Source organism: Ambystoma mexicanum, chromosome 2p (genome assembly GCF_040938575.1).
Source record: "Ambystoma mexicanum isolate Mex_15411 chromosome 2p, UKY_AmexF1_1, whole genome shotgun sequence".
NCBI lineage: Eukaryota > Metazoa > Chordata > Amphibia > Caudata > Ambystomatidae > Ambystoma > Ambystoma mexicanum.
In genome coordinates, this window is record NC_090923.1 from 27,546,389 (window position 1) to 27,567,841 (window position 21,453).

Sequence of the window (21,453 nt, forward strand, 5' to 3'; positions counted from 1 at the left end):
ATTGGTCCACCGTAGGATGTGTGGATTGTTCCAGTCCCTCTAAACCAACTGTTTTGCAACTATTAATGATCTACTCAGCTTTATTTTTAGGTTTTGGCTATTAGGTGGTGCCTTAACGCCACCTATAAGCCAAAACTATTGCATTCGAGGACAGAGGGAGATGTGGCATAGGAGTAGGGACACAAAGATTGTAGGCGTTTGGTTATTTGCCCACCTATTAACTGCACATTGCCATGCTAGTCCCTATGGCTATTCCCACTGAGTTCCTGCCCTTACCCGCCCAAAACACCTGCCCCGGTGGATCTCTTTCAGATCGCTTTACTCAAGCCTTACCATCAAACATTGCACTGCAAGTGCCTGCCAGTGTTTTTTCAAAGCAGTCTCCTGAGAGTTAATGACTTAATTGGAGCTGTAGACTGGTGTAATATAAATACCTTAACCAGGTCTGACTTTAGCTACTTGGTTTAGAAGCACTATGCATCTCCTTCACTGAAGTCCTATTAAAAACAATCAAATGAAACAAACTGTAGTCTGCCCTCCCTGTGATTGGCCTATTCAATCAGGAAGCACTGTTATTCAGTGCAAGTTTCCCTAAACTCAACCACTTGAGCTCTGTGTCAAGTGGGAAGCCACAGCCAGGGAATTATCAGGTGAGTCCCGGCAAGACCCATTATCCCCTTTGGGCACTTTGTCTGCATATTTGAGCCCCTTTCTGCGGTCTTTGCCACCCAATCCGAAGCCCAGTCTCCTTGCTCCCCACTCAGCCCTTCCTCCCTGTAACTGGCCCTGTTCAATCAGGAAGCGCTTCTCGACTGGAAGATCTAGGGCAGCCTTGCCCGGGCAGCCCTTGGCTAAGGGCCACAGGGCAAAGAGCAGCTCCCTACTACATGTTTGCTCGTGTTCACCTGGAACGCCTGATCAGATGCAGACAGCCCTATAGCGACTGATAAGGAAAGTGTGAGTGTGGTGCGTGCAGAGTACAGCCATTGCTGTACTTCAGTAAAACCTCACCACTCTTTCTACCCAATACCATATACCTATATGAACTTGGCCCAATTACGTAATTGGTACTCAAAGTACTTCCAAAACGGAATGTTTTCATAGGCGTTTTCATTAATGTGCCCAAGTTAAAACTAGGTGGTTTTCAACTGCTGCGGCCAAGTTGATTCTAGACGATTCTAGTTTTTCACTCCTCGTCCTGCCATGCCGGCCCCAGACGTACCATACACCATAATTCTCTCAAACTATTTTGCATAATCATCAAAACCAGAATCGTCGCAGAAAATAAACACAACATTGTTGACCTCAGCCACTCCGTCACACACAGTTTCCTTCTCCCATATAGGCCACTGGGCTATGATCAAAATGTTGCAGACTCCCTTTGTGACTCGCTCTCAACCACGCGGATCCAGCTCATTTTGCTAGGAGATTTCAACACCTGGTTTGATGTTCCTGTCAACCCCATGGCCTGCTCCCTCACCAACAACCTGGAAGCTCTCGGCCTAACACGTGATTTCCCACTCTTCCCAGATTGCAAAGCACACCCTCACACTATTCTGGATATCAGGTCTAGTCTTCCCAACCCCGCCTCAGCCCCTCATCTGGACTGATCGCCAAGCTATACCTTTCTCACTACACCTCCTCCCCCCGCCCTCCCCAACCACTTCCAGCAAACATCACCTCAAGCACCCCGGCCACCCTCCCTCTCGAATAAAATCATCATCAACCCGGACAGGGCCAATTCCCTGCTTCACAAACTCCCTACTACACACATGGGGTATCCTCAGTAGTCTCTGCATGGCAGATCTTTCCTTCTTCCGTGTTCCCACCTGTGAAAGTCTCCCTTTGCTCCGCCCCTACCGTTCCGAGGGCCCGGTTTCTCCTTTGGTGGGAAGGGGATACGTTCTCTGCATGTCAGAACAAATTGATGGCCTCTCCCACATTTGGTGCACCAATGCCCTATTGCCGGGCATGGTCCAATGTGGGGAAATCGCATCTTGCACCTGTAGCACATACTTTCGTCTCCGCATGACTGCGGCGTGTGGTATTACAGTGTTCTCTCAAAGCTTATCCTTGTGGCCCCCCTTGTCTGATGTGCCTGTACGACAGCTACCTGCCCGCTCTGCTTCAGCTTCTTCATCTCTATTGCTCCAGGATTTACGCAAACAAGAGGGGTTTCTTCAGAAGATGCTTACGAAAATGAGACGACATACACCCTTCTATTATCTGAATCTGTATTGCCTCCTCGACTGTTAGTTCGCAAAGTCACAATGCACACCCCTCTTTTGCAATTGGATGATGAATTCCCCTATTGTTTCCTGAGGTAGCTGTTGGCATTTGGTAAACAAGTACTTTTCAAAGTACTCTTGTCTGGTTTGGTGAGCAATTTCTGGTTGAGTGCAGTGATGGCCATCTTGTATGTCGCTCTCTCTCGTGGTGGGATCGTCTTAAGAATCCCCTTGACCTCTCTCCCCACATTGTGAATGCCCCCAAGAGCATTGTGCGATCATTCCCCCCCCCCCAGTACTTTCATGTGATCTGTAAATACCTCCAGCTACTCTTCCCATATGGGCCCTTGGTCCTGCTGTGGCTGCAGTTGAAAGGGTTGCAGTTGTCTAAGAAATGCTGTACTTGCTACATCACCCATTCCTGGGATTCCCTGGTCTTCCTCCATTCCGCATTGTTGGCCTATACCTGGTCTGCTCTGCATCCTCACTGTGTTGCTTCTCCTTTTTGCTCTTGGTCAACCCCGGTGCTTCCTTTGTGACTTCTCTGACCTTCTCCTATGTTTTCCTTCTTATTTTCAGTTGGGCACATTCTCCTTCCACGGCTCCTTGCTCCCTCGTGGTGACCGTACCCGTCGTTGTGCCCCTTCCAATGAGCATGGATGACCTCGTCCCATGGCCCAGTGTGCTGCTTAATGCCGTTTGTTCTTTGGGTGGGTGGCCCTCCTTCCCCTGGGCGGATGGACAATCTCCTGTTACCATGGGCGTATTGACCTTTCCATTTCATGTGGGTGGATTGCCCAGTTCCTCATATGGGGCGAGGTACTCAACTGCTCCAGTGCTTGGATGGAGCCCTTAGTTGCTGTCCCAAGGGGTTCACCCCCTCTCTCCTTCTTTGGATCAATCAAGGTACTCCTGAGTTTAGTCCTCGAAAGTTTTATTTCACCCGTGTCACGTGGCTCAGGTTTCCCCTCGCCCACGTGACCACGCCCAGCTTGGTTACACCACATTCCTCCCAAAAATTGTAATGTTTGATCAGCATAACATTTTGTAATACCGTCTTTTACTGGTTCTCATCTACCCTGGCCTTTCGATGGTAGATCCCTTGAAGCACATATCCATGTAGTCGGGTCAATGGCCATGTCCTCTCGAAGTTGGTACCTTGAGTGTGTTCTCTCTGTGTGGATCTGCCCTTTGGGGGAGGGGCAAATTCGGCGGGGGTTTCATCCTTAGGTAGGGACTAGTTCCGAGTCATCTTGCGGGAAGGCGCTCCCATTTGCTCTCGCTGTTGTCTCAGAATCTACCAGGAAATCTCCACTCATTGTCCCTGTATCTGGTTGCTCCTTCCACAGTATTGCCGCAACTTTTCGGAAGTGGGACACGTTTCGCATCACCACTTTTGTCCCTCTGGCGACTGTCATGCTGTGGTTGGCATCCTGTACCATCCAGGGGCGTGATTCGTATGCCAGTGTCATTTTCTTTTGGGGCGCTCTGATCCTCAACAACACGGTATCCCCCAGTTGCAGTTCCCTATGTTGCGCATGCCAAGCTTGACTCTCTTTACCATCCCGCCTAGCTCCACGAGTGGTATGTCCGGGTTCACCCAGCTCGTGTGTAGTGGTAGTTCGGCTTGTATTGGCATTCCAAACATCAACGCTGCAGGGCTTAGTCCAGTGGGTGTGTGCAGGGTTTATCGGTGTGGTCACAGGAACCCGTATACTGCCGGCAGCCAAGGTTGGTTGTGGTCTTTGGCGATTCTTATAGTTTTGTTTAGGGATGAAACGTTCAGCATCACTGTTTGCTTGCGGCCAGCATGGGTGATTTTCCTATCTTGTACTCTCAGGTTGGTGCGAAATTGTTTGAGTTCCTGACTGGTGAATGGTGGTCCATTGTCGCTCTTTAGTTTCCTGGGTAGCCCGTGTACGGCGAATACCTTCTCGAGGGCAGTGATGACTGACTCAGTGTTCGTGGACTTGACATGCTCCACGTCTGGGTACCTGCTGAACTTGTCAATTAGGACAAGGCGGTACCCTTCTCCTGTGATGGTACAAAAGTCCATGCTTACCGACTCCCACCTCGTGTGGCTCCTGGCCGCGCTTGGGATGGGTTCGGGCGTCAGTCTCCTCGAGGACTGGCATGCCACACAGGTTTCCACCAGTTCCGTCATGGTGCGCTGCATCCGCGGCATCCACATCCTTGATTTCAAATATGCTTGGGTCTTCACTATGCCTTGATGGCTGTCATGCGCTAGTTTTAAGGCCCTCTCGTCCAGTGTCTCAGGTAGAATGATTCTGTGTCCCTTCAGCACAATGCCTTCTTCCAATATCGCGAGCTCATGGCGAATGCCAATAAGCGCCTGTAGCTTTTCTTGGGCTGCCGTGTTGCATTGTGCTTCTGCTGCCAGGTAGTTCCTCCAGTCGCCCGATTGTATGGTCTGGATCATTTGTTGCAAACAGGTGTCTGCTTTTGTTTCATCCGCTATTTTCTGCAGTGTTAGAGCTCGTGGGCGTGCACAGGCGATCAAGTGGCACACATGCTGCTCCGTCTTGGCCGCGTGTTCTTCATGGCAGGTGGTGAGACAGGTAATCAGCCGGATTGTCTTGCCCGGCACTGTGCGCAATGTCAATGTTAAATGGCTGTAGTTGGAGCATCCATTTTTCTAGCTGAGCTGGGGGGTGCAGTGCTGATCCCCTGAAGATCGGTATCAGTGATTTGTGATCTGTGAACACTTTGGCCGACAGCTCCATAATATTCCAACTTTTATCGAGGTCTAGTGGCAGGGTAAGTCCTTCAAGAAGTGCCAATGCCTGGTCGTAGTAATTAATATAGGGAACCAACAACCCACCAAATGAATGCTCTCTTTTTTTTAGACCACCCACGAATATTATGAGCATTTTTAATACGGCACCCGGTCCCCCACAAGAGCATTGCAGTTTTTTTTTTTTTAGGGGCAGAACTGCATCATCCTGAATACATGTACAGATTTTGGAAGGAGGATCATTATAATACCATCAGTAGCTGCCCTATGAGGCAAAGACCATGTATTTAGTGTAAAATGGCGTGTTTTCCAGCTAAATTGCATACCCACACTGCATTGCTCAGTGGCTCTGAACGGGAGGTGAACTTCCAGGGATGGCTACTTGGCGACGCTGTGGCACGTGTGGATTGGTAGCTGAAACAACCTATTATACATTCAGTTTTGCCCCCTAAATTAAGGTGCCACTTGCTTTTCCATATAGCGTGAGAAAACCTTCCAACGGTCTCTCAGTACTTCAATCCCTTATTAGGTTACACTGTTTTGTCCATCCCATAATCTGGCGATCAAACAGTTCTTTTGGATACAGCATCATAATTGGCAGGATCTAAGCTTGGAAAAGTTACCTTTCAAGTTTGAAATCGTCCCAAACTTTTCAAACATGGAAAACAATGCAGGGGTAGGTTACCAAGTTAGATGCGAGCATCAAGGGATCGTGAGCATATTATTCAGCAACTTGGATGACACAGGGGACCTTTGGCATCTCTTTAATATTTGTGTTTTCTCTTAGCATCTCCAGCATAGCTTCTACAAAGTAGACAAATAGAGGCATTCCGGCCTGGGCTTCTGCACTTCCTTTCCAAGACTGGACCATTCACCGCTGCAGCACCTTTGTATAAAATAGTTTAAAGCTTTCTTATACTTCCCATATAGAGTTTGCCAGGTAATCCCAATCCACTCTGTCGAACGCCTTTCCTCCATCCACACCCATGTGTGTGCGGGGGGGGCTTCTGAGCTTGTATGCATATGGGCCATGCTCAGCAGCTGCCTGGTTATATTCCCCAGGACACCCTTAGAGGACCCAGGGTTGACTTACATAGGAGGCTAGGCAGGACATTGTCTGGATGACAATGCTTGCCTTGTGTTAAATATCTGCAATTAGCAGAGATAGCAGCGCTAATTGGCTCTGTCCGTTTTATCCATCACTATGGCCTGACCCTTAGTAGCAAGAGTTCTTGCACTAGAAATAATATCAACAAACTAAATAACTAGAACTAATCAGAGTTTGAAACTGATGGGATTTGGGAGCCATTGAACTGCCTGCAGCCTAGAAGAGCCTGGTTAGCTTGATACCATCATCTACCAGGAGCTACCTTTGACTCCCCAGGTTTTCTTGTGCCATACAAACATGCTTATGTGGCATCAGGCCCTTGGATTGGGAATGTGTGAAAGGGGGCATTTGGACATCCTCGGGGGACACCTATAACATTATGGGTCATACAAAATGGATAATATGTTCGAATTTTCATCTCATGTGGAAGCTAGATTTGTGGCATGTTGTGCGCTAGATTCTTGTTCCCCAGATATAGCTCCTGCTTTCTTGGTCATACCCAATACTCAGGACTGCTTATAGCTCCTGTTTATCAAATGTTCATTCCGATCCCTGGAAAGGAGGACAATTGTCCAAGAAGGAGTTATAGAATCCTGCCGTAAATCCATCAGTTTCTAGTGCTTCATCATCCAAGACAGCGCTGGTGTTATCCCTGTTCCTTCACCTCTTCTCAGAACGGAGCGATGGCAAGTGAACTGCAGTGTGAAGAACATCTACATCTGGCTGTTCCGGTGGCATGAGGTGCTATACCACTCTTCACAGAACTCTATGGTCAATCCTGAACAGAATATCTCCTTTGCCTGTTCCTATAGATGGGGAATGTTGCGAGTCCTCGATTTTTATTTATTTTTTTGTCTACTTGGCAGACATTTTGACATGCTCCAAACATGCTTGCCGCGTGGCAAAGACTGCCTACACCTGCTTGTTGCGCAAGTAGTCCAGTGGACACTTGGCTTCTTGAAGGGCTTTTAGTGACCTCTGGTCCTCTAGAGTCTGGTGTTTTTCAGTATAATTTTCAAGCGCTTTTTGGCATGGAAGAGTTCCCGTCTTCGTTTATTCGCTGAAAATGAATATTCGATAAGGACTCTGCGTTACCACCACCCCCCTACTTTCAATAGGTACAATATATGGGTTAGGGGTCTAGCTAGCCTTTTGGTTGTAGACCCCCGAGCTTGTATCCAAGGCTACAAGCTAAAGATCCAGGGCTATAGCCCCCTCAACCCCATAGCGACGGCTCCGATACGGGTCATCAGGGGGAAAAGCCCAGATGAGCTTTGAAATTGCATTTTAAATGGAAATAAAATATGTTTAACAAACACAATATTAATTACGCAACTATGTACAGCAATATATGTATGCAGAAAGTAAGAAAAAAGGGGGGCTTGACCTGTCAACATCAAACGTATAAATCATTAGAAGGTTCCACAATATATAGCTTTCTTACATCTTCCGAATCAGAGCACCCACTGGAGGGAGGAAAAACGAAAGAGGAGATTGACCTCAGGAGAAGGCCATCGGATAAGCAGTGGACTCCCATTTGCTCGCGATAATCTCTCTGGAAAATGGACCTTGATCTGAGCTACATCACCTGTGTTGGTCACCTTGAAAAATGTGGCAGGTCAGTGCATGAATTTGATTTTGGTTATTTCTTACACTGCATTCGGGCGTAGAGGTTAGCTATAATACAACCTTTGACTGTGAAACGCTGTTCTCGCTCCTACCTCTTAGATTCACTTAAATAGAAAGGTTTTAAGTTCCTTTCTAAAACTATTAGATGCGGCATAGGCTAATGTTCACAGTTCTATCTAAGTGTGGGACATGCCAACATTCCCAATTCCATTTAAGTGTGGCACATTCTAACGCTCGCAATTACATCAAAGTGTGGCGCATGCTAACATTTACAATCCCATCTAGATGCGACGCAGGCCAAAGTTAAGACTTCCATCTAAGTGTGGTACCTGCTAACATTCACAATTCTGTCTATGTTTGGCACGTGCTAATCTTTCTAATTCCATTTGAGTGTGGCACCTGCTAGCTTTCACACTCCATTTAAGTTGCGGCATAGGCTAATGTTCACAGCTCTATCTAAGTGTGGAACATGCTAACATTCCCAATTCCGTTTATTTGTGGCACCTGCTAACGTTCACAATCCTATCTAGATGTGGCGTAGGCTAAAGTTAAGACTTTCATTTAAGTGTGGTACCTGCTAACATTGTTACACCTGTCTAAATGTGATGCAGGCCAATCTTCACAGTTCTCTCTAGCTGTGGCAACAGTTAACATTAGCAAGTGTGTTAGTATGTAGTGTATGGCAGCATTTACATTCCAGACATTAATAGGTTTAGATTGGTGGTCACATATCTCTCCCAGTATGCATGGTCTAAGTCCATGGCAGTCTACGAATATGGAAAGGTAAGGTAGAGTGGCGGGGCTTTCTGGAGTAGAGTAATTGCTCTACCCCCACCCATGCCACACTTAGTTTTTGTTGGTGTCTGTTGACTGCTGGCTTCATTGGCTTCCCCTGCTGACACCTGCAGACACATCTTGGAGCCGCCAATGTAGGAGCCGCCCTTGGCCTTGGGGCCCTTAGCCGCGGGGGCTGCTGGGCAGAGGGCTGCCCTGGGAGGGTCAGTTATGACTAGGTGGATGAGCCAATGGGAGCTGGAGGGCGGGTTGGAGACAGAAGACCAAGAAGTGTTCGCTGGCTAGGTTAGCACACAGCGGTCGGGATGCTATTTTCTTCTTCTTTAAAAAAAAAATAATAATAAAATAAGTTGGGCCAGAAATGGAGTTGCTCACCTGCTTCTTCTTTACCTTATCCCACTTCTCATACTAACGTAAATGGCTGATGGCAGTGGTTACTTTTTACTACCTTCTGTACAAGGTACTTTCAGGCTGATTTCTTAGCTGCAGTAGAGCACCCATGGGTGACCATTTTCCCAAAATGGCCCAGTCTTTTTTTTTCGCCATTTGTTAGTTCCTCCTGGGCTTTTACGCTTGTTTATTTGTGCTTTTTGCCTTTGGCGGGCTTCAGCCCTGAAGCCTGCTCCAGTGTGTCTGGGAAGGCAGGAAGTAAGGGGGAAGCCTGAAACCTCACTGACCTTTGTTTCTAGGCATGCCTGGCCGAAACCAGTTCCAACTGGGTGGGGGGCTGTCAGAGGACAACCCCCCCATGTGTGATTGACAGCTAGAGGGCTGTGAATTAATGGGATTTTGCATAAAAGGCGAGGCATTTGGGACTACAGGCAGAGTCGACCACTGGGAACATATCCGAAGAAGAGGACGAGCAGAGACGCCAACAGCTGCTTCCAGGACTGCAGAAGCACCAGTGAAGCCTTGCAGCTGTGCTGACCCGTTTCGACAGGGAAGATCCGTGCAGGACGACTTCCTCCCTTGGGCTGGTGGGACCAACTAGCCTAGAGATCGGCTTCCTTTTGGCTCATCCACGACTTGCTACGACTTTCCTAGGCTGCAGAATCCCAATGCCTAGAAACCCCTGAACATTATCGAGTACATCGTCTTCCCAAGAACGAATCCGGCCAAAACTTTATGGGCACTTTCAAGGACCTCCAGAAGCAGGAATTCTTCATCTAGAGTCCCTTCACCAGAGTCCAGGACTGAGGGACTGAGGAAACTCCAACTGGAGCTATCAGTTTCTCTTTGGAGCTGAGAAAAAGGTGCCAAAACCTCAAGGAGCTGCTGAATCGTGTGGAATCCATTACTGCAGTGTCCCAGACGTCCTCCCTCTCCAGAATGCTGCCAAAGAAGCCTGCCAGACGTCCTCCCTCTCCAGAGTGCTGCCGAAGAAGCCTGCCAGACGTCCTCCCTCTCCAGAGTGCTGCCAAAGAAGCCTGCCAGACGTCCTCCCTCTCCAGAGTGCTGCCAAAGAAGCCTGCCAGACGTCCTCCCTCTCCAGAGTGCTGCCAAAGAAGCCTGCCAGACGTCCTCCCTCTCCAGAATGCTGCCAAAGAAGCCTGCCAGACGTCCTCCCTCTCCAGAGTGCTGCCAAAGAAGCCTGCCAGACGTCCTCCCTCTCCAGAATGCTGCCAAAGAAGCCTGCCAGACGTCCTCCCTCTCCAGAATGCTGCCAAAGAAGCCTGCCAGACGTCCTCCTTTTTGTCACCGCGACCAAGGACCAGGAACAAGGGTCTGCATCATCAGGAAGGCATCCGGCTGGAACCTCTTCTTCAAGTCTAAGGTACTCTGGGGTATAACTACTTTTGCCATTTGAAGTGCTCCCTGGCTTGGGAAGCACTATTTTAAACTCCCTAGAGTTGACCTCAACTCACCTGTGCAGGCCTTTCTGCGTGTGCTCCATCATGTGGGCAACCCTTCAGCTCCTGTGATTTTTCAAAGAACTCCAGTCGGTGAGATAACATTTTTCTAAGAAACGCTGCATCAGAACTGGAACTGTCCCATTGACTTTGGCTGTCGTGGTCTCCTAAAGGGTCCTCTTCTGAACCCTATTGAATTTGGCAGTACTTGTTCCCTTACAGGTTTTAATTGTTGACAGTATTATTGCTGGGATAAAAGACTACCTACATCCCTCTGGGATAAGCGAACTATTGATCCAGCTGAAATTGTGCGTCAGCTTTGTTTTAAAGAATGCTTAATTTGCCTTGTGTATATAATTTAATATAACTTTAAGTGTGTAAGTGTTTATTTGGAGCCATGCGTCTACTAGTTTCATTGTGCTACTCTACAGCTCACATTGCCCCTGCTTAGATAAGCCTGGCTGCTCAGTCACTCTACCAACTTGTGTAGTACAGGCCTATATTAAGAGTTGGCTCTTAATATAGAGATAAGAGACAAGAGGTAAGTCTTGTGAAGTCCCAAACCAGTACCAGTATAAAATACTGGTGAGAAGCAGGCCCATAATATCGAACAACTCCTCCCCGAGCTTTGCCATTGGTCAGTGGCTGACCGGCAGATGTACAGTTAGATCATGTGTTAGGGTTTCGTCCTTTCAGTGGGACGTATTTTGATACTGGTGCAGGGTGGGGGGGTTTCACGCCCACCCACGGCCCTCTGTATTCCCTTCTTGTGCGGTGTCGTTTCACACAGCGCGTCTCTATTGCGTTATAAAGTGTGAGGGGCTGCTACTGAGTCTTCTGGGACTCGCTAATAGCGACACGTCCTCCCCTTTTCCTGCACCACCAAGTCATGGGAAATGAAAGTGCGCACATTGGAAATGTGCAAACATGTTTGTGTCTTTCTTCCCGAGTGCGACTTGTATCCACTTGGAGACGATCCTTGCATTGCACGTGAGAAATGTCTCTTTTCTGTGTGGTGAAGTATCTTCTTTCCTGAGTCAGTTCAAATAAACACGTTGCCACCTGACCTCTAATACTTACGCCCCCTTTGGGATAAACACCGTTAATGTTTAAACTGCGTCTTCCAATTCCACCACCATTGTTTCAAAGCAGCCACTTTCCATTAAGTGTCTGGGGTGGGGGCAGGGGCCAGGGCCTTGCCTTCAGCCCCCTTAGTAGCTCTGCCCTGTTCAGAACAGATGCCAGTATCTGGACCCATTCCAAATCCTCTTGCTCCCTGTCAGAAGCCATGTGCTTGCTCGCAAGGCGCGCCTCGTGGCGCTACGTTCACTCCGTTCATACCAAACCCCGCCAGACTGTCACCAAAACGCAGTGTCTATTCAATTCACCTTTCGCACATTGGTCACTGAGGACTTCATAGATATATCACGTATGTAATACATATCAGAATTCTACTACCATATCAAATCAATACATTACGGTTACTTTTTGTTCACTGACAGATATGTGTATAGCATGAACGTGTACTCTCCCTCCCCCTCACCCCCAACCCCCACACACCCACAAGTGATGCATTTTTTAAGTTAAACAAACAAAAAAATAAATAACGCTTTCTGGGGATGAAACGGAGGTTCACTGTAGCGCGGTTTTGTATATTTAACGCTTTGAAAAAATACATTTTGGGCATCAACACATGTTGGGCCTCGTGTCTCAACGGAACGGCGCCCTGGCAGGGCAGCGTTTCCGGAGGTGCGCTCCATCATGTTCCAGCCCAATTCCTCCAGGGGTGGCTGATTGTGTCTTGGCAAGCATGGCTGCTGTCGCACTGGGCACTGAAGTGCTGCGGGGCCACATAGGACGAAGCGCCACAGGAACAGACGGAAACGCCAATAGCACAGGAGTCCACAACACAGGGTGCAGCATGAGCAGTCCTGGGGGAACAGGCAGCCACACGAGGCAGTGCACAGTGCTGGAGTAATAGTGCACGGTGCTGGGGGAACAGGCAGTCACACGGGACAGTGCTGGAGGAACCGTGCACGGTGCTGGGGGAACAGGCAGTCACACGGGGCAGTGCTGGGGGAGACAGGCAGTCACATGGGGCAGTGCACAGTCCTGGAGGAACAGTGCTGGGGGGGACAGGCAGTAACACTGGACAGTGCACCGTGCTGGAGCAACAGAATCACACAGGGCAGTGCTGGGGGAGACAGGCAGTCACACGGGGCAGTGCACAGTGCTGGAGGAACAGAATCACACAGGCCAGTGCTGGGGGAGACAGGCAGTCACATAGGGCAGTGCATTGTGCTGGAGGAACAGGCAGTCACACGGGGCGGTGCTGGGGGAGACAGGCAGTAACACTGGACAGTGCATCGTGCTGGAGCAACAGAATCACACAGGGCAGTGCTGGGGGAGACAGGCAGTCAGACGGGCCAGTGCTGGGGGAGACAGGCAGTCACATAGGGCAGTGCATTGTGCTGGAGGAACAGGCAGTCACACGGGGCGGTGCTGGGGGAACAGGCAGTCACACGGGGCGGTGCTGGGGGAACAGCTAGTCACACGGGGCGGTGCTGGGGGAACAGCTAGTCACACGGGGCGGTGCTGGGGGAACAGCTAGTCACACGGGGCGGTGCATTGTGCTGGGGGAACAGGCAGTCACACGGGCGGTGCATTGTGCTGGGGGAACAGGCAGTCACATAGGGCAGTGCATTGTGCTGGGGGAACAGGCAGTCACACGGGGCGGTGCATTGTGCTGGGGGAACAGGCAGTCACACGGGGCGGTGCTGGGGGAACAGGCAGTCACACGGGGCGGTGCACAGTGCTGGAGCAATAGGCAGTCGCACAGAGCAGTACTGGGGGAACAAGCAGTCACACGGGGCAGTGCTGGGGGAACAGGCAGTCACACGGGGCAGTTCACAGTGCTGGAGCAACAGGCAGTCACATGGGGCAGTGCTGGGGAACAAGCAGTCACACGGGGCAGTGCATGGTGCTGGAGTAACAGTGCACGGTGCTGGGGGAACAGGCAGTCACACGGGACAGTGCACAGTGCTGGAGGAACCGTGCACGGTGCTGGGGGAACAGGCAGTCACATGGGGCAGTGCACAGTCCTGGAGGAACAGTGCTGGGGGAGACAGGCAGTCAGACGGGCCAGTGCTGGGGGAGACAGGCAGTCACATAGGGCAGTGCATGGTGCTGGGGGAACAGCTAGTCACACGGGGCGGTGCTGGGGGAACAGCTAGTCACACGGGGCGGTGCTGGGGGAACAGCTAGTCACACGGGGCGGTGCATTGTGCTGGGGGAACAAGCAGTCACACGGGGCGGTGCTGGGGAGACAGGCAGTCACACGGGGCGGTGCTGGGGAGACAGGCAGTCACACGGGGCAGTGCATTGTGCTGGGGGAACAGGCAGTCACATAGGGCAGTGCATTGTGCTGGGGGAACAGGCAGTCACACGGGGCGGTGCTGGGGAGACAGGCAGTCACACGGGGTGGTGCTGGGGGAACAGGCAGTCACAGGGGGCGGTGCACAGTGCTGGAGCAATAGGCAGTCGCACAGAGCAGTACTGGGGGAACAAGCAGTCACACGGGGCAGTGCTGGGGGAACAGGCAGTCACACGGGGCAGTTCACAGTGCTGGGGGAACAGGCAGTCACACGGGGCGGTGCTGGGGGAACAGGCATTCACACGGGGCAGTTCACAGTGCTGGGGGAACAGGCAGTCACGCGGTGCTGGGGGAACAGGCAGTCACACGAGGCAGTGCACAGTGCTGGGGGAACAGGCAGTCACACGGGGCAGTGCACAGTGCTGGGGGAACAGGCAGTCACACGGGGCAGTGCACAGTGCTGGGGGAACAGCCAGTCACACTGGGCAGTGCACAGTGCTGGGGGAACAGCCAGTCACACTGGGCAGTGCTGGGGGAACAGGCAGTCACACGGGGCTGCGCACAGTGCTAAGGGTGACAGGCAGTCACATGGGACAGTGGTGTGGGGGGGACAGGCAGTCACACGGGACAGTGGTGTGGAGGGGGGACAGGCAGTCACACGGGACAGTGGTGTGGAGGGGGGACAGGCAGTCACACGGGACAGTGGTGTGGAGGGGGGACAGGCAGTCACACGGGACAGTGTTGGAGGGGGGACAGGCAGTCACACGGGACAGTGTTGGAGGGGGGACAGGCAGTCACACGGGGCAGCACTGAGGGTGAAGTGCTGGGGGAGACAGGCAGTCACACGGGGCAGTGTTGGAGGGGGGACAGGCAGTCACGAGGGACAGTGGTGTGGGGGGACAGGCAGTCACACGGGGCAGCACTGAGGGTGAAGTGCTGGGGGAGACAGGCAGTCACACGGGACAGTAGTGGCGGGGGGACAGGGAGTCACACGGGACAGTGGTGTGGGGGGGACAGGGAGTCACACGGGACAGTGGTGTGGGGGGACAGGGAGTCACACGGGACAGTGCTGGAGGGGGGACAGGCAGTCACACGGGACAGCACTGAGGGTGAAGTGCTGGGGGAGACAGGCAGTCACACGGGGCAGTGGTGTGGGGGGACAGGCAGTCACAGGGGACAGTGGTGTGGGGGGGACAGGCAGTCACAGGGGACAGTGGTGTGGGGGGGACAGGCAGTCACACGGGACAGTGCTGGAGGGGGGACGGCAGTCACACGGGACAGTGCTGGAGGGGGGACGGCAGTCACACGGGGCAGCACTAAGGGTGAAGTGCTGGGGAAGACAGGCAGTCACACGGGGCAGCACTGAGGGTGAAGTGCTGGGGAAGACAGGCAGTCACACGGGGCAGTGGTGTGGGGGGGACAGTCAGTCATACGGGACAGTGCTGGAGGGGGGACAGGCAGTCACACGGGGCAGCACTGAGGGTGAAGTGCTGGGTGCTGGGGGAGACAGGCAGTCACACGGGACAGTGGTGGAGGGGGACAGGGAGTCACACGGGACAGTGGTGTGGGGGGGACCGGGAGTCACACAGGACAGTGGTGTGGGGGTGAACAGGCAGTCACACGGGACAGTGGTGTGGGGGTGAACAGGCAGTCACACGGGACAGTGGTGTGGGGGTGAACAGGCAGTCACACGGGACAGTGGTGTGGGGGTGAACAGGCAGTCACACGGGACAGTGGTGTGGGGGTGAACAGGCAGTCACACGGGACAGTGGTGTGGGGGTGAACAGGCAGTCACACGGGACAGTGGTGTGGGGTGAACAGGCAGTCACACGGGACAGTGGTGTGGGGGTGAACAGGCAGTCACACGGGACAGTGGTGTGGGGGTGAACAGGCAGTCACACGGGACAGTGCTGGAGGGGGGGGTGAACAGGCAGTCACACGGGACAGCACTGAGGGTGCAGTGCTGGGGGAGACAGTTTCCCACAGTGGCAGTGCACAACGCTGGGGCACAGGTGAAATGCCGGGGGCACAGGCACTCACAGGGGGCAGTACACAGTTCTGGAGGCACATGGTTAAGAAGTGCACAGTGTTGGGGCACATGCAATCACATGGGACAGTGCTGAGGGCACAGGCAGTCGCATCGGGCAGTGCACAGTGCTAGAGGAACTGGAAGTCATATGGGACACTGCACAGTGTTGCGGGCACAGGCAGTCATACGGGGCACTGCACAGTGCTGCGGGCACAGGCAGTCACACGGGGCACTGCACAGTGCTGCGGGCACAGGCAGTCACATGGGGCAAGGCACAGTGCTGGGGCAACAGGCAGTCACATGGGACAGTGCTGGGGCACAGCTAGTCACTTGGGGACGTGCACAGTGCTGGATGAACAGGCAGTCGCATGGCACAAAGCACAGTCCTGGAGGCACAGGCAGTCAGTCACATGGGGCAGTGCCAGGGACAATCATATGGGCCAGGGCACAGGCAGTCACTTTGGGGCAGTGCACAGTGCTGGGGGAACAGGCAGTCACATGGGACAGTGCTGTGGGAACAGGTAATCACATGGGTCAGGGCACAGTGCCGGGTGCACAGGCAGTCACTTTGGGACAGTGCTGGGGGAACATGCAGTCACATGGGACAGTGCTGAGGGAACAGGCAATCACATGGGCCAGGGCACAGTGCCACCTTGTTTCTGGTTCCTTCAGTTTCCTACTGATGAAGCAAATGGGGTGCTCCCTGTCTTTCTCATCCAGTTGAGTGAGTTCTGCCCCTATACCTACATTGGAGGCATCTGCAGTCACATGGGAGAGTGCTGGGGGCACAGGCAGTCACACGGGATAGTGCTGGGGGCACAGGCAGTCACACGGGACCGTGCTTGAGGCAAATAGACACTGTAAGCCCCCTCACCCCCCACCGTCCCATTCCTGTCGGCCTCCTTCCTTCCATAAACCAAGCCCCCCCTCTTGCCCTCTCGCACCTACCGTGTAACTCTCCACCAGCTCCGAGCCCAGCACCCGGACCTCCTTCCGCTGCCCCCCCGGGTCCGCGGGGAACAAGGCCGCCTGCATCGCTGCTCCGAACACCTCGGGGGACGTCGCTCTCTCCAGGACCCCAAGACCGTCACTCTCGCCGCCAGCCCACACGCTCCAGGTGCTGCCCGTCACATCTCACCCAGGTGTTGCCACCCCGCATCAGTCCACTCACAGTAGCACAAGGATACCCCCTTCCCAGGTGTACCCGCCAAGTGATGTCACTCTTCAGCTCACTCCCATGTCGTCATTCTGCACCCCAAACTGCCAGTGCTGTCACCGTTCACCCCTATCTCCCTGGCACTCTCCACCAGACCCCCTCCCCTCCCTGAGGCTGTCACTCACGTCAGCCTCCCATCACGGGATGTCACTGGCTTCTCAGAGCCCTCCCTTTGTTTCTGACCTTTGACTCTACAGCCCCCTCGAATGCCCTGGCTGTCACCCCCTCCCCCTTTCAATGTCCCACTCCCCCGTTTTCTCCTATCTCTGCAGATGTCACTCCTCCGGGCTGCGGCTATCCCTCTCTCCTCCTCTCTCTGTCATTGCCCCAGGGCTGTCATGCCCCTCTCACCCCCTTTCACCCCCCTCTCCCAGTCCCGAGGTCCGTCGCCATCTTTGTTTTTCTCTCAGCTGAGAAAAGGCGGAGCTGGATTCGCGAACAGCAGGGCCAGGGGTGGGGGCGAATGGAAGAGGGGGCGGCGCAGAGGGAAGCGAAAGCGACGTCCAGGGAGGACAGGAAAGAGCTGCGTGTCCACGGGCTCCATGTCAGGCTGCCATGTCCAGAGATTTAAACCTGCAGCTCTTTGCATGCCGGTATATGTAGTTTGGATTTTTTCGTTTATTGACCATTGCGTCACTATTTGCAAAACGCCATACATACGAACATTGCGCATTCCAGTCTGGAGACTCTAGTGCAGTCCTAGTTTTAACTTTGCATTCTAAAACCTGTAACCCATGATTTCACCATTTTAAACCCAGGACTTCAAGGCAGAGACACAGGACTACAAGACCCAGAATGCAAAGTTAAAACCAGGACTGTACTATCATCTCCTGAATGGAATGGTTAATGACATGTATGAAAACACCATTTGTTAAAATCCAAGAGTGGCGAAAGGACGAGGAGGATATTGGTGCCAAATTGCATCAAGAAAATATGCATGGAAGGGGCAGGACATCACAGCATACATGCCATAGTACTTTCACATAGCATACACTTTCTCCAGGCGTTCCATCCTGGGCCTCGAATTTGCTTATTTTTACCATCTTCTGAACCCCACTGGGCCCAGCGTCCTCGCTTGCTCATCCTGCCCCTTCGTGTTGCTTTCCCTCCAGCCCGCTCACCTCCCATGATTGGCCTTCTCGGTGATATGATATGATAGTCTATTTATATAGCGCCTATAATGTGTTTCAAAGAGCTTCAAGGCAAGGGAGGGAACAAGAGAAAATACAATGACATTCTTACAGGCCATGAACAGTAAGGATGTGAAAGTAACTATCATACTCGGCCTGACGACATTTCAGATAGTGCAAGAGCTAAGACATAGATAAGGAAGGGAGGGGGAGAGTGGGAAGGAAATGGAAACAGACAGGCGACTACCGTACTGGGCCTGACGACATTTCTGGTAGAGCCGGAGAGAAACAAAAGTTGAGGGAGAGGGATGCAGAAAGGGAGGGGAGGAACAAAACAAGCCATTATCATACTAGGCCTGAGGACATTTCAGAGAGTGCTGGAGGGGGAGATGGGTGGGGAAACAAGTAGGGGGAGGAGACGGACGAGGTTGCTATCATACAAGGACCAGATACAATTCTGATAAAATGCATAGAAGAAAGCAAGGGGAGGAGGGGTGGAGATAGGAAAAGGGAGATAGGGAGATCAGGAGAGAACAGAGAGTAAGTCAAAAACAGTGGAGAAGCAAGAGGGGAGAGTGAATACAATTGCAGAAGTCAGTAGTAACATATAATGTTGCAAGATGAAGATGGGAACAGCATGATTCAGGGCCACCATGAGTACAAGATACAAAGGAAGTCCAGCATGAAAGTTGAGAAACAGTGACGCACCGTGAATCAATGAAGTCCTTAAAAGTCAAATCCAGCATTGGCCACAAGACGGTGATGGTGAAACCAGAATGTATCAGGACAGATTCCTGCAGAAGTAGGATGGAGGGTGTAGAGGAGGGAGTGGGAGCAGGGTAGAAGAATCAAGCAAAACAGGCAACACCTGTGTACGAGAAGGAAGGGGGGCACAAGGGAACATCACAGGGGGACGAAAGGGGGTGGGGATGGTCTGTGGGACTGTTAAGAAGGATTTCTGCACTCTGTCCTGGAGGGGCAGAGGTTCAGAAGGCCAGCCTAGTTTCTTGGAACAGGGTAAACTCTGGACAAGCCAGACCAATCAGGGTAACTATGGTAGTCGGTCAAGACTTAGTTTCAGGAGGGGTGAGGGTGACTGAAAGACCTCAATGAGCGTACGAAGCAAGGACACTTACAAATTACTCCAGACAGGTGTTATATTAAAAATGTAGACACATTTCTTACAAGGCCTTTGTAACATAGACCATAGCAAAGAATCACAGTAACACTAAGTAAACCAATACATCACACTCAATACAATATATGTACAAGACCAGGGGGCTCTAAAGGGAGGACTGCACGAAATATGTCGACCACCTAGGGGGGAAGGAAAACAGGCAGTGCAGGTAATCTTTAGGCCCAGTTCCACATCAATAATACACCTAACTAAGAGGCAGTCCTAGCCCTACGAAGAGACGAGCCTTGTGCTCAATAGTACATGCATGCGCTTGTGCCAAAGGGCAGGATATGGTCTCTTCAAGGGTCTCTAGCAGCTCGAGAAGGTGGATGAGACGATGCAGGACAAGTTCCCACTATTCAAGAAGGACCTCCACTGGAAGGCAGAGGCAGTTTGAGAGTGCGGGATGGAGTCGCTATTTCGCAATAGCTGTGGAAAGGAAAGGGGCCCTCAGGGGTCACTCGTGTGTAAAAATGGGCTCCTACGCTAGGGGGCACTGGTTGGGGTAAGGAATACTCACCGGTCCCCGACGCAGGCAGACCCAAACTATGCCAGTTCAGTCCACTTCGCTGGCATGTTCGAATGCGGCAAAAAGGACGTCTCGGCACCTTACAGTTCCCAAGATACAGCGATGATTCCCAAATGGGACAGTGGCGATTTCTCCGCTCCAGGTGGAGGAATCGGCCCAGTTTCACTGCAGCCGGCTTCAGGGGCAAGAGGGTCACAAATGCTGCAAACTTGCACCGGTCGTTGCCGTGGCAGGGCAACACGGTAACTGCGTTTACTCCGGTCCTGGCGCACTTGTCTCACTTCAGACCTGGGAATACCAAGTGTACGAAATTCAGTGTGATGGTGCCATGGACACAGAGCTAGCAGTATACCAAGTTTGGAGGGCCTCCTCGAAACAGCGGCGGTGACAGAGCAAAGCAACTGGGTAAGCTGGTCAGTCCACTGGTTGGCCCAGGGACACTTCCGAGAAAGCTTACTTGCAGGGTTTGATGAAGGTGGCGAGAATATTTGGTCCCACTATTCCACTGGGTCGAAGCGTCTTCGCAGACCTTCTAGGACAATCAGATGCAGAGGGGTCCCACGGGACGACAGGGGACTTAGGGTGCCAAACCTTCCAGCTGGTCACCAGCGGTTCCTCGACTCGTCTTCTTGTTGCAGGATACTTGGCTCCTATCCTTTGTTCGGTGTGAACTCAGGAGATCGACATGGCAGTGGTGTTTTCAGCCTCCTCTTATCCAAAGTTCTCTTCGCGCCAAAACAGAGAGGACCCAATGGGAGATCTGCTCACAAACACACACTCCGTACGTGGACCAATCATGGACCACAGTGGTCTCAGGCATTCAGGGAACTCCAGACTCTCTGGCACCCAGGATGTGTATTGGAATCAGACATTCCAGCCCACTTCCTGGTGGCACACACACAAGGCATGCATAAGCCCGCGAAAGCATTGGGATTCGCGCGAAACTGCATGAACAATTTAGGACTGGCCCTTGCCGGCTCGACCTGGGGAAGGTGAAGGGGCAAGATGGCCAAAGGACAGGACAAAGAACCTCGTGGCATGGCCATTTTGGAGCCAGGCCACCTATTGGTGCCAAGCACGGTTAACACGGTTAACATGCCAAGAAAGGGTTAAAAATAATGCGAAACGATAGCTGCCACCAGTCCTGTCCATGACACATCTGCACAGTTCATAAAAAGTCCAGCGAGAGTTTCTAGGGCCTTTGGAAATGACTAGAGACCCAAGTGTGCTGTAAGGTAAGTTACATTGCACACTTGTTACATGTTGCACAAAAGTTGCAACATGAGGAAAGGACTAAGGGAAGCAAAGTCTCCCAGTACTGACTATCTTAAGGGCATGTCAGTTTCCCCATAAAAAGTGAGCGAAAGCCCAGAGGAGTGCAGCTGAAGGCTGTGCTTCTCTGGCAAAGTCAGTCACTGGGGTCTAAACAGCAGCAAAAAGTTTGGGGGTTGACACATGGAGGGAAAATTACATACACCTAACACCTAACAGGGACAGAGGGAGTAAACACATATTGGTGCTTTAACCCTCTTCCCAGGGCAGCCCTCTGCCCGTGCAGCCCCTGCGACTAAGGGCCCCAAGGCAAAGGGCGGCTCCCACAAGAGGTGGCTCCATATGGTGTCTGCAGGTGTCAG

At 52.1% G+C, this 21,453-nt stretch overlaps 1 protein-coding gene across 5 annotated transcripts in view; it reads right to left on the minus strand.

The window, feature by feature from the left end:
- NISCH (nischarin) overlaps positions 1-17,516 on the minus strand; it is a 441,586-nt gene extending 424,070 nt beyond the window's left edge. Inside the window, exon 1 of one of the 5 annotated variants that reach the window (XM_069643185.1) lies at positions 16,716-17,509. In XM_069643185.1, the coding sequence (XP_069499286.1) occupies positions 16,716-16,802 (87 nt within the window). In that variant the 5' untranslated portion in view covers positions 16,803-17,509. Of the gene's footprint in view, positions 1-16,715 lie in introns of all 5 variants that reach the window. The other 4 variants (XM_069643184.1, XM_069643187.1, XM_069643189.1 and 1 more) reach the window with 4 other exon arrangements.
- Positions 17,517-21,453: the final 3,937 nt, after the last annotated feature.